Below are 13,289 nucleotides of genomic sequence, written 5' to 3' on the forward strand. Positions count from 1 at the left end.
ATGAGAGTTTCGGATGGTTAGCATGTGCTTTGGTCGATCCGTATTCCCACTGCCCGTGGGAAGAAGCTGTTTCTAACCTTGGCGCTCTGATACTCCTGCATCTCTTCATGTGCTAATTTTGGCTCTCATGCCTTCAGATGTCCTCAGTTTAATATCCAGAATTTCTTTCCTAAACCAGTAACTTTTCTCCCATGCCGTAAAATTAATTATTTGGTCAATTTTTTGTCATCTATTCTGATACTTACCCTTGAGTTCTTTATGCACTTTTTTTTGTTGTTACGAAACACGATCAAATATTTTATTCACTTAAAGGAAATTTTCAAATATAATTCTAAGCTGTTGCTTTAAACTTCAAACTGTATGCTGGTGATGTTACTTGCCACACAGAAACCTTTTTTCATCCATACACGTTTTCATTCTTTTCAATTTCCATGGACAGGGTTGGTTATCATACCTATTTTGTATGCTCCTTCAGTTAAAGATATTGATGGTCAGACATTTCTCCCAAATACTTCATCTGTCATTTTAAAGGGCCAGATGATGTAGGCGGAAGGGGGATGATTGCAGATTTTGATTTCTAGCATTCCACACAGTATGGATAAGGCACTTCCTTGAATATATTAAAGCAGTGTTGCTTGGACTTTGTATCTGTAAGCAATTGTCATAAAATAAACATTTAGGGTAGCATTTTGTCAAATTTTTAGAGTATGCTAATATTGCCTTGATGTCTCAAATATTATTGGACTATAATTTTTGTAGCATAATACATAAAGCACAATGTCTCATTTTTATGTGATGAGCCTGTGCAGGCATGGTCTTATGTTGGAGGAAGGAATGGTTAGAGAATCAGTAGTGGATTAAAAGAAACAAAGAACCTACTTTTATCAGTATCACTTCTGCTTTGCAATTGTAATTATCTGGGAACTGCTTTTAACTCTTGTGGGCCAACCTGTGTATAATATAAAGTTGATACAAAGGGGATCTTAGGGTTGTATGCAATGTCGTGAATGTACTCTCACAAGAAATCTGAAATGAGTTTCCATTTAAAAGGTGTCATATGATCTTTGCCAGAGGCAATTAATTTGATCGCAACTCTCATTAACCTGTGCAACTCCTACCTTAAAATATTAAATAAACAGGAACATGATTACTTCTGCATAAACTTAGAACAATTGTCTTTTGACCCTTTGGATCAGTTCGTGGAAGGAAGCATTGAATATATAGGTAACCAGATATAGTGTTTCAACTTTCCATGTTTGTCATTAAATACTGTTGGCACAGTGAGTTGAAATTGCAAAGCTGCTTTGAGATTAGAGGGGGTTAAATAGCCTGGTAAGTAAAACCCAACCAGTTTGAGGAGTAATGGCGGGCATAAGTTTTTTTTCCACGTGATTACTTAACCACAATTGTTCATATGAAATCAGTGAAACAAAAGATGCACGTGGATTGAAGCCAGCATTGGCATTTGGTTAAGGAGCTCTGCAGTGATAGTTATAACAGCTTTGAAATAAGGTTCTTTAGCTTTTAATGAAGAAATAGAAAAATATTTTTTGTGAGTGTCGGGGCGTCATCATATGACTAGAATATACTTGATCAAGATGTTCCGATCAAATCTTCCACTGCAAAAGGCTAATTATCTATCGTGAATTGCTGTTGACAAACTGCAAGTAATTGTTCCAGGACTTGGAAGCATATTCATATCCTCTCGTGGAAACCTTCAACTGAGTAAATTCTGGTAGTTCGTGGCATATCATGCAGGTGGAACAAGGAAGAAAAAAAATCCTGATGGAAATAGGATAAAATATTGAACGTATAGCTATTTAAAAGCAACCATAAAATTCCCACTCAACAAAAACCTCTGTGGAATCCTTTTGGTGTAAAAACGCCTGTTGTACTTCACAAGGAAATCCTCGATTAGAACTGGGGGGGTGGGTGTTGGGGAGGAGGTTTTAAAGATCACCTGGAGCTCGTATGTACAGTATAGTTTAGATTTAGTTGTCCATCAGCCAGTACATCTCAATTTCAACTCTCTTCTGCAGAGGTGCCACCTAAAACCAAACATGGCAGCCACAAGAGCCGCTCTGGACGGGAGCAGAAGAAGGTAGGAATAATCAATGGGCTGAGACTCTGTGCTATTTGTTGACTGGTGGGGATGGCTTGGGTTTTGACCATTTCTTCAATTGCTGCTTTAAAAAAAGAAATATATTTCAGACTCTTACTTCCCTTGGTTTCTCCTGCCTGAGCATGTTATTGATTCTACCACCTGAACTACTTCCTTTCACTCATAAGCAATTAGCAGTATTCTGTTCCCTGTGAAAAGCAACTCTTTTCTAAAATGGTATTTGTATATCCCCTGAAAGTTGACTTGTTGGTAAAATTCGAGTATGATTCTCCTGTTAGGAAGCTTCTTGATGTTTTAATTGGGGGTGGGGGGGGGGGGGTGGTGGAAAGATGGCTGCACAGCGCTGGACCATGAGGGATCACAGAGATGTCATTTGCATTTTCCCCATAAGATTCACATAATCTCAGTGAAGAGGTTTATGACTAGCAGATGTTGTGCCCGGGATTCTTTAGTCCTCTTCTCCACTCAGTCCTCAAGATACTTTTGAGCTATATGCCTGTTTCAACCTGAGCCATTAATAATTCTGAAAAAAGATGACACAGAAAGTAATGGACTGAAAATGTCACTGATATTTTAGATGGAGAAAATTGTCACCCATGAACAGGAAAAACAATGCCTATTTTCTTGATCTTTTTGAAGAATTTTTTTTAAAAAATGTAGTTTTTTTAAAAGGTTGGATGATTATTTGCTTTGATTTTAGAAGTGTGCAAAATTATAAAGCTCTTGCTATTTATACCATGGTCAAAGAATCTCAGTAAACATCAACTACTCCAAATGAAATTTTAACTGTACAAGTTTAAGAGCTCTCAGCTTTTCATGCCCCTTATGCTTCTCCTCAACAAAAATTCATAAATTGGAACATTTTGGAATTGCATCAGTTGCATCCTTCGATGGTGACAAGACAGCATTGCAATTATTTGCTTGGACATTTCCCTTATCTTAGCATAACCTATTAAACCAAGACTCTAGAGCTCCATATAATCCCCAGCATTCTTAAGGGAGGTGGTTAATGGTTTTAAATTTTAAAAATTTAAGTATGCAGCACAGTAGCAGGCCCTGCTGGCCCATTAGCCCGTGCTGTCCAAATACACCAATTAACCTACAACTTTCATAGGTTTTCAAAGCTGGGCAGAAACTGGAGGAAACCCACAAAGACATGGGGAGAACGTACAAACTCCGTACAGACAGTGCCGGATTCAACTCTGGTTGCGTTGCACTAACCATTGCCACCCTTCACTGGCCCTTTAGTGAAAATCTCTGTCTGACGTGGCCTACTTTTCATTTTAACTGATGTTCCTCAGTTTGAATTTCTCCTGCAGAAGTATACTCTGTATCTATCCTATGTAATTCTGATGTTTTAAACTGCTTGTTGTGGTCACTCCTAAATGTTTGAGAGAAACACAATAGGCTGCAGACACTGTGATTGTAGTAAAAACACTCGGAAGAACTCAGTTGGCCAATTCATCATCTGTAGGAGACGTATGTTGCCAATGTTTTGGGCCTAAGCCCTTCTTCAAGGAAAAAAAATCAAAAAAAGCAAAATCGGGATATATTAGAAAATCTCAGAATTCAAAAAAATGGGGGAGGAATCCAGACCAACAAAAGGTGTTAATTGGATGTGATAAGAGACAAGATAGAATTTATCATGTCTGTGGGAAAGGAGACAGGGAATGGAGATGCTATGAGGAAAGAAGTGGGTGGGGGGATAGACGGCTGAGTTTCTCCAGCATTTCGGTGTTTTTACTCCTAAATCTTTGCAACCTCGATTGGAAGCTCACTCCTGTGGATATCATAGAGGACACGTGTTGTCAGGAGGAGTCCTTCCAAACTATTGTAAAAACTTGATTTTTAAAATTCCATTTCATTGCACATTCAGTAACTTAATATTTCCAGGCTGGTACTTGATAAAATCAAGGATCTCCCTGTTTTTAAAATATTTTGTTACTGTACTATAGTCGTGCAGGGTCATGACATCTGGATCCCACGCCGTTAATTCGTTGCTGAAGGAAATTTGCCAGACTGGTGGAGACTTGTAACTAATGTGAATAGTTTTCTCTGCTCCAAACTTGGGAGTGCTTTCTTTGGTCTTCCATGTGTCAGACCGTTTCCTTTGTTTCTTGAGTTAAAGGCTGAAGATTTGGGTTGGAAGGAGGTGAATTAGAATGGATAATAGCACATGTTATTTATTTGTCGGTTTACTCTAACTTGTAGGTTGGACATGTTGATGTCTTCACTATTGAGTCAGTAGCATCTTTCCTTCTCAGCTAATTGTCCTTTCCTATTTCCTAAAGGATGTTGATTAAAAACATGAATTTAATTTTCTTGTCTCTTAAAATCCCAAGGACAGAGAGGAGAAAATTAATGTAATTGTCGCTCGTGTTGCTTTGTGTGTTGTGTGCTTTTCCAACATGATCCTGTAAAGGGCCGCAGTTCCAGCTTGTAAGCATGTTTTTCATGGTGATTCGATTTGAATCTGACCATATGTGGTTGTGCAATTGTGTTGAACCCAGGTGCTAGCAACACCATAGAATTTGGTAGCAGATTTAATCCTTTACGTCTTGTGGTCATTCCTGATTCATTGTTTTAGTTGTGGAAGACAGAGGCCAGAATTTAAAAAAAACTAGAGTAAGGTTGTGCGTTCTGAACCCCTAAAACATACTGACAACTGGCTTTGTAGACTGGAAGCAAATTCATTCCAAATATTGGAAAATTGCAAATGAAATTAACTTTTTTTAAAAATGAATGCTATTTCTCAACTTTAATGAGTCTTTCCTTCTCATTGCAGCAGCATCACCACCATCGTCAGGCACCACAGCCGATGAAGCAATCACCGCAACAGTTCGTACCTGCTCCCCTCCCAATCATGGAGCCACTGACCAATGCCTATGATGCATTGCCGCACTTTGGACAGCCCATGATGCACCTTCCTCATCAAAGCGAACTGCAGACCCATTTGCCGCCGCCGCCGCCACCTGAGCATCATTCACCCCCTCACCTCACCCAGCATTCAGTAGTGTCTCCGCCAGGTACGTGGGGGGCAGTTTTATTTGAAATTTTTATAGTAGCCATGTCATGGGTAGGGGGATCGCAGGTAAGGTGGGGATTTTTTTATTTATTGAGTACTCTTCTGGGGGAAAAACTCTTGGCTTAACTTCCTAAGTGAATGTTATCACAATATTTGGTCTCTGTCTTGTATACTGGGCTGCTGTACCTTATCCCCATTCATCTAGACCAGTGGTTCCCAACCTTTTTCTTTCCACTCACATCCCACTTTAAGTAATCCCAATGCTATTGGTACTCTGTGATTAGTAAGGGATTGCTTAAGGTAATCTGTGAGTGGGAAGGGAAGGTTAAGAATCATTACTCTAGACCCAATTGTGACTAAACTATTTTGCTCAAAACAAATTGTCATTGGCCCATTTCCTTTGGAGTCATGAAACCATGCACATAACGAGTCAATTAGGTACAATTAAAACAATGGTTTTCAACCTTTTTCTTTCCACCCACATACCACCTTAAGCAATTCACAGAGCACCTATGGCATAGGGAATACTTAAAGTGGTATATGAGTGGAAAGAAAAAGGTTGGGAATCACTGATCGAGACCAGCAAATTTCCCAAGTGAAAGTGTGAATGGAGATCTCCTTTGTTGGTGTAGTTTATCTAATGAATAAAGGAGGAATGGAGGGAAGTCCTGAAGCGAAAAGACCTATCACTAATTTTAAAATAAAGAGTTGTGTATGGTATATACCAGTCAATAAGACGACCTGAATTTCCATCTAAAATGTAGGTTTTGAGCGATACCCTTTGTAGAAGATGACCACCAAATCTGGCACTTACTGGTGACCAGTGGATGCTGTTGAAAGCAAATCACAATATTTTAATACCAAATTACTCTGTAAAGGTTTTAATTTTACTAGCATACTTTAAAATAAACCACCTGTAACAGGTCATTTAAAGCCTGTACGGAGCTGACAGCAGTTGGACTGGGTGGATGGACACCTTAGTGGGTGGGAGTGCTGAGACTTCAATGACAAGACGTGCGCAAGAGTGCTTCGGAGCCAGAGGGAAAATGGCAGTGGGGTTGAGACTTCACTGTCAAGGATTGGATTTTGTACTCAGTGAATAAATCGACCCCTGATTTTTGAGGTGACATTAAGGTTCGTGGATCATCCTATATGCCGACATGTATGGTAAAATAATTGGTGAAGTTCCAATGCTCTTAATATCTACTAGAAATGTTGCATAAAAATGCGTTGTTTCCTTGCCAGTTGTAGATAAATTTGGTGTTGGTCAGGAAATCATTCTTGTGGGGGAAGAGGGGAGCACCAGCAAATGAAATACAATTTCAAATAGTGAAGGTGCAATCAATTTTAAAAACAAATAGTGGGGTGGTGGGGGGGGGAGAGAAAGTGAATATGCTGTAGGATTACTCTGTCCACAGTCATATTTTAAAATCTACAATAAACTAAAATGAATGTAAAATGAAAATATGCTGTATTTTTCTTCCTTTTTAGCTTTGCACAGTAGTCTGCCTCAACAGCCATCCAGGCCTAGTGGTAAAGCAGCACCATTGCCTCCAAAACAGCCTCGGCCGCTTGCACAGTCCCCTCCCATTGTCCCACAGCCCATATTGCAACCACCACAGATGACACAACCGCCTGCCATTCTTGAGGAGGAAGAACCGACGTCTCATCTCTCAATCCCGCTTCATACGACTCAGATGCACCTGTACCTGCAGCATCTGCAAAAGGCCCAGAATCAAACCCCGCTTCTCTCAACAGTCCAGACCTCGGCCTCGTCCCAGCCCCAACCCCAGCCCCAGCCAGTCCTTAACCAACCCCAGGCACCACACACGCAACCCCAGCCTCCACCGCATACTCAGGCTGCGCCGCACCCCCAGCCACCGCCTCTTCCCCAGCAGCAGGTACAGCAGCAGCAGCGGCCACTTCACATACAGCCCATGCAGTTCCCACCGCACATCCCACAGCCACAGCCACCACACCAGCCTCCTCAGCAGGCAAAACCCCAGCAAGTCATTCAGCATCACCACTCCCCACGTCAGCCAAAGCCTGACCCCTACTCCACAGGTAAGAACTCTAAAACATCATCCATTACCCTGCCATTTGTACTGTAATTCCTCAATATACAAAAGGAATAGATTCCTGGAAAACATTGTCAAGCAAAATTTTGCAGTTTTGTTCTTAGTTGTGTTCTGTCCTCTGCTTCTTGTGACCTCTTTCGCTAAAGTTTAAACTTCATTCGGAATCTCTTTGCCATACTCTTGCTCTTATTCACATACTTAACTCTTTAATGTCATCCTGTTGATGACATCAAGCCCAACCAAGTTGACATGGTCTTCTCAAGCATTTTAAATCTTGTATACTCATAGGAGTCATGCCTGGCTTATATGAAGCTTCCTTCATTGTGGCAAGAATTGCACTGATGGCCATATTGATTTTACATCACTTCGAAATTTCTTCCAAGTAGTCTTTTTGTTCCTGTTTGACTCCTCGTTACACTTTGCAGGTAGTGAATCTCTAAGTAACCCTTATCTAGGAGTTTTAAGTAATGAAATGGGAGAGGGAGGGAGAGAACATCTCAGCATGTCCAAGTGACATGCCAATTTCTGTTGCCATATTATTCCCGTGGCTTATTGTTCAAGAACTGAGGTGATATAACCTTGGAAGAGCAGCTGTCACACACACACACACAACTGTTAAGAATTTAGATGAATTGGATTCTCTGGAATTAAAGACATAATTTTGCCGTTGTCATCAACATTTCTTCCAAACTGACTGTTTTTCTCCCTTGAAGCATGAAGCAGATTAATTATCTCTTGAGATGATATTCTGTGGGTGCATTTTTTTTCCCCAAGAGCGCCCCATCGCATCTGCATTAGTTCTTGAAGATTTGTATTGGCTTCTTGGGAAGATTTTGCCAGCCATGGTATTTGCACTTGCTGTCTTCCTGCAAGATATAAATGCTATCTTGCACACATCTTGAAATGCTGAAGCCAAATGCTGGCCTTGAACACTTAATCTCCTCCCATCAAGTCTGGCTATGTTGATCTTGTTTTGTCCTCGATCATTGAAGTGCTGGGCAGATGCCATTGGATTCTGTTCTTCTAATTGCATTCTCTCCATTGTAACACGTCTTCCCTTACAAACCTAGTCTTCCAGGGAAATTTTTTTTAAATCAAGGATTGTTTTTGCATCTACAGTTATGTCCATCAGGTGTTAAATTGTTTTGCTTCAGTTAATATCAAGCGTCATGTTTATGACTGTAGCTGTAATTTTACAATGCAAGGATATTCTTCAGATCTGAGGACATTTTGAAACCATCTTGAATTTCTACCATGAAAGTTTGGGCAAAATGCATTTTGCAGGGAGAGCTGCGTACTATTTGTATAAGAAACCAATAGCCTTGTAAATGAAAGATGCATACTTGAGAGAATTAATGGTTTTATTGTTTAAAAAATGGAATGTTTGTAAATTAAGGAATGATTGAACTTGACTGAAAGTACTTTGGAGAAGGAAACAGTTTACAGGAGTTCTTTAAATGTAATGAAGAAATTATGGATGTTCAAGTGAAAAATATTCCAAGGCTTCAGAGAAAGAACAAGCGTTGTGGGATTAAATGAATGGTGATTGCTGGACTGGATGAATTCCATCCATTCTGTCAAATTTTATGGACAGTGAAGTGTGTGCTTGAAATACAGGCAGAAAATGTAAGTTGTCAGCCTATTTGGAGTAAGCAAGTTTCCTAGAAGTGTTTTCGCTCGTGCAGTGCTAACCGCATTCAGCAAACGCTTGCGATGTTCTGAAGGTGCGTAAAGGCTTGAACAGAATTTGTCATGAACATGTCATGAAATTTGTTGTTTTGTGGCAGCATTATAATGCAAAAATTGCTATAAATAACATTGAAAAATAAATTAATTAAAGCAAAAATAAAAGAAAGTGAGGTCGTGTCCAGATCATTGTCTGTTCAGAAATCTGATGATAGAGGAGAAAATGCTGTCCTTCTACCACTGAGTGCTCATATTCAAGCTCCTGATTCTCCTTCCCAATGGTAGCAGAGTGAAGTGGGCATGGCCTGGGTGGTGGGGGTCTTTGAGGATAGAGGCTGCTTTCTTGCTGCACCTCCTCTATAGTATAAGTGTAAGCCTTTTTGATTTAAAATGGTTTGTGACTCATTCATTTTACATTAACCTTTTTTTTCAGCTCATATGGCAGATGTGACTTCTCCACTCCTGATGCATTCCCCACCACTGCCTCAATTTCCATCCCTTGTCCAGTCACCACCAAGAAATGCACAGACTAAAAAACAGGTAAAAAAAAAATCAGTAAACGTTTTGGTGTATTGTAACAGGACAAAGTATAATCTATCACAGATGTTTACTCGAGTTTTATTTGTATCTACCCTGGGGCTCTACAAACTATGCGTGTACAAAAAGATAACTTTGAAGGATCTTCTGAAAAATGCATTTCATTATGTAATGTGGTAGTTTGTATTTCACAAGACACTACTGTAGGAATTTGTATTTCATAGAAAAACTGCAGATGTTGGGAACCAGCAAACATTAATCATTTAGTTGGAACATTCTTTGGCTAACAAACCTTCCAGAAGGCACCAAGCATCACTCCTGTCCAACAAAGCCCCATGGCTTTAGAATCCTTGACACCTTTTAACACAGTAATGCTAGCGGTCTACCAGTCTGGCCAGTGACCTGTCAAACGGCAGTCCATTCATAAACTGACCTCCCGCCCAAACGGGAAGGAATAGGTTTCGAGGGAGGGGGGTGGTCTCTGTTATTTTAAACCTGTGATATTCTCTCATGCCTGTACTAACGAAACTCCAGCCTGTAATTTCAAGTCCACAAAGAGGACGGCAGAAGCTATATTCCACATATTCAGAGGCCCTTCCAAACCAAGCCGTCAACACCTTGTCCATCTCTTCCCTGAAACAATTAAGGGAACTAATTGGAATTCATAGACATGGACTAATCGCAGCCAGCAACCGAATTTGCATAACGAGCTGTCAATGGATTAAGCCTTTCGTGAGCGCTTGCTGCCCGAAACTCAACGCAGTTGTTGCTACAACATGACCGACGCAGCCCTTTACCGTCAAAGGAGGCTGCCAGAAGCTGGCACCGACCGACAGATAAGCTGGTCCTGGCCTCCTCCCTGTGAGGGGAGTTTCGGTCATCCTTGTATGGCTCATATGCTCATTAATTCCAGTGACCACAACAGATATCAATGTATATTTGGTATGAACGTTCCCAGACAGCCATCAACACTTGTGAATCTCCACATGTATTTCCTACTTTCTATTGATGACTCCCTTTTTCCTGCTTTTTGAAATGCTATAACAAGGAGTCTGTGAAAATCTGTGTTTGATAATTATGCAAAAGACTGACTTATAAACTGTACCCCTTGCTTTGAACGAGACCAAACTGTTAGTGAGGTGACCTTGTCTATCCACACTAACAACTGCTCATGCCTGCCAGCATTATTCAAATAAAGTCTGTTTGTGTTGTACTGTGTGGCTTGATTGTACTTTTTGTACCTTGACAGGAGCACGACTTTCATAAATAAAACTGTTTAAATAACGTTATAAAAAAGATGCTAACAAGGTGTGCACAAAGTTCATTGGTTAGTCATGAGGAATGGGAACCTTGCCTGGTTTTAATTCCCCTAACTTTGTCCATGTTGTGATGGTCATAAATATATAGGATAAATTCAGAGGCCTTTATAATTTCTCTGATTCACTTACTGCCCTAATCAGAGAACCCTTCAAAACAATTGTTCACCAAGGATGTTCTCAGATTGGTATGTAATGTTTGGTGCAGCAGCAGTCATAACTATTTTGTCTCCTTAAATTCATCAAGGGTACACTGAGCTAGCTAGATCGCTGACCATTTCATTATTTTTTTTCTATTGCTCTTATCCCCTATACAACTTCTTCTTGCATTTGCAATGGTTATCTGCTACGTTATTCCTGAAGCTATTCTATGATAATGAAGCTTCCTGCCACAGGTGACTGGAACATTTCAAGTGATCAGTAGGAAATTTCAATTTGGTGTCATTGTGCATCTGAATTGGTTAATATGCACTTTGAATACAACCTCTAGTTTAGCAGGGATTCAATGTTCAGAATTTGAACCAAGTTAAAGTTTCACTCTGTGAAAGTGATCATGACCCTGAACTTAACTCATCTGTTAATTTGAAACTAAATATGCATTGTGTATAGTTTTTGAAGTACTCTTTTTTTAAACTTTATTTATTCGTTCAAAAAACAAATAATATATGACATATACAGCAAATAAACATGAACATTTTTTTGAAGTACTTTTGAAGTGTAACCATTATCAGAATTACCCTAAAAAATTTGGCTTAATAGTGTTTAATTTCTCTACCAGCTCCTGACCACAGTGTGTTGACCTAACCTGCTGATCTGCACTTTCTTTTTTTAAAATTTTTTTATTTTTCACACTATAAACCATATTGATCAAAATACATACATTTTCCTTCTTAAGTATATACAGTGTCGTTTTCTCCCCCCACTTCCCTCCTCCCCTCCCTCCCTCCCCTCCCATTTATTTAAAGTTCAGAATATAAGATACATTTAAACCCGTCAAACAATGTTGTCACTCAATAAAAATAAACAAGAAATTCCACTGAGTCAGTTCTTTACATTCTCTTCTCCTTCTGTCATTTTAGGTGGTAGATGTCCACGGTAGGTTTTCTCTATTATGTTTCATGTATGGCTCCCATATTTGTTCAAATATTGTAATGTTATGGTAGGTTATTTTTCTAATGGAATACATTTATTCATTTCTATATACCATTGTTGTATTCTCAAGTTATCTTCAAATTTCCAGGCTGACATAATATATTTTTTTGCTATAGCTAGGGCTATCATAACAAATCTTTTTTGTGCTCCATCCAAATCGAGTCCAAATTCTTTGTTTTTTATATTACTTAGGAGGAAGATCTCTGGGTTTTTTGGTATATTGCTTTTTATGATTTTATTTCATATCTGGTTGAGATCTTCCCAAAATTTTTTCACTTTCTCACATGTCCAAATTGCATGAATTGTTCCCGTTTCCTTTTTACAGCGAAAACATCTGTCTGATACTGTTGGGTCCCATCTATTTAACTTTTGAGGCGTAATGGATAGCCTGTGTATCCAGTTATATTGTATCATACGTAACCTCGTGTTTATTGTATTTCTCATAGTTCCTGAGCATAACTTCTCCCATGTTTCATTCTTTATCTTTGTTTAGATCTTGTTCCCATTTTTGTTTAGTTTTACCATTTGTTTCATCATTCTCCTTTTCTTGTAGTTTAATATACATGTTTGTTATAAATTTTTTGATTATCATTGTGTCTGTAATCACATATTCAAAATTACTTCCCTCTGGTAACCTCAGACTGCTTCCCAATTTGTCCTTCAAGTAGGATTTCAGTTGGTAGTATGCCAACACTCTATCGTGAGTTATATTATATTTATCCTTCATTTGTTCAAAGGATAATAATTTATTTCCCGAAAAACAATTTCCTATTCTTTTGATCCCTTTTTTCTCCCATTCTTTAAAGGAAAGGTTATCTATTGTAAAAGGGATTAACTGATTTTGCGTCAGTATTAGTTTTGGTAGTTGGTAATTTGTTTTATTCCTTTCTACATGAATCTTCTTCCTAATGTTGAGCAGATGATGCAATACTGGAGAATTCCTACGTTGTACCAATTTTTCATCCCATTTATATAATATATGTTCAGGTATCTTCTCCCCTATTTTATCTAGTTCTAATCTAGTCAAATCTGGCTTTTCCCTTGTTTGATTAAAAATCTGATAGGTATCTTAATTGTGCGGCTCTATAATAATTTTTAAAGTTTGGTAGTTGTAAGCCTCCTTGTTTATACCATACTGTTAATTTATCTAGTGCTATCCTTGGTTTCCCCCCCCCCCCCCTTCCATAAAAATTTCCTTATTATTTTCTTTAACTCCTTGAAGAATTTCTGTGTTAAGCGTATTGGTAATGCCTGAAATAGGTATTGTATCCTTGGGAAAATGTTCATTTTAATACAGTTTATCTTTCCTATCAGTGTTAGTGGTAAGTCTTTCCAATGCTCTAAGTCGTCTTGTAATTTTTTCATTAGTGGAT

At 38.9% G+C, this 13,289-nt stretch overlaps 1 protein-coding gene across 11 annotated transcripts in view; it reads left to right on the forward strand.

Moving 5' to 3' along the window:
• brd4 (bromodomain containing 4) overlaps window positions 1-13,289 on the forward strand; it is a 164,712-nt gene that overhangs the window by 126,243 nt on the left and 25,180 nt on the right. For 10 of the 11 annotated variants that reach the window (XR_011354275.1, XM_069927306.1, XM_069927310.1 and 7 more), the window contains 4 exons: window positions 2,040-2,101; window positions 4,908-5,148; window positions 6,639-7,211; window positions 9,345-9,451. Coding sequence is in view for 10 of the 11 variants with exons in the window: in XM_069927306.1 (XP_069783407.1) it covers window positions 2,040-2,101; window positions 4,908-5,148; window positions 6,639-7,211; window positions 9,345-9,451 (983 nt within the window). In the remaining variant the exon portion in view is untranslated. The remainder of the gene's footprint in view (window positions 1-2,039; window positions 2,102-4,907; window positions 5,149-6,638; window positions 7,212-9,344; window positions 9,452-13,289) is intronic. The other variant, XM_069927303.1, reaches the window with a different exon arrangement.

The sequence above is a fragment of the Narcine bancroftii genome, chromosome 3, assembly GCF_036971445.1.
Source record: "Narcine bancroftii isolate sNarBan1 chromosome 3, sNarBan1.hap1, whole genome shotgun sequence".
Classification (NCBI taxonomy): domain Eukaryota; kingdom Metazoa; phylum Chordata; class Chondrichthyes; order Torpediniformes; family Narcinidae; genus Narcine; species Narcine bancroftii.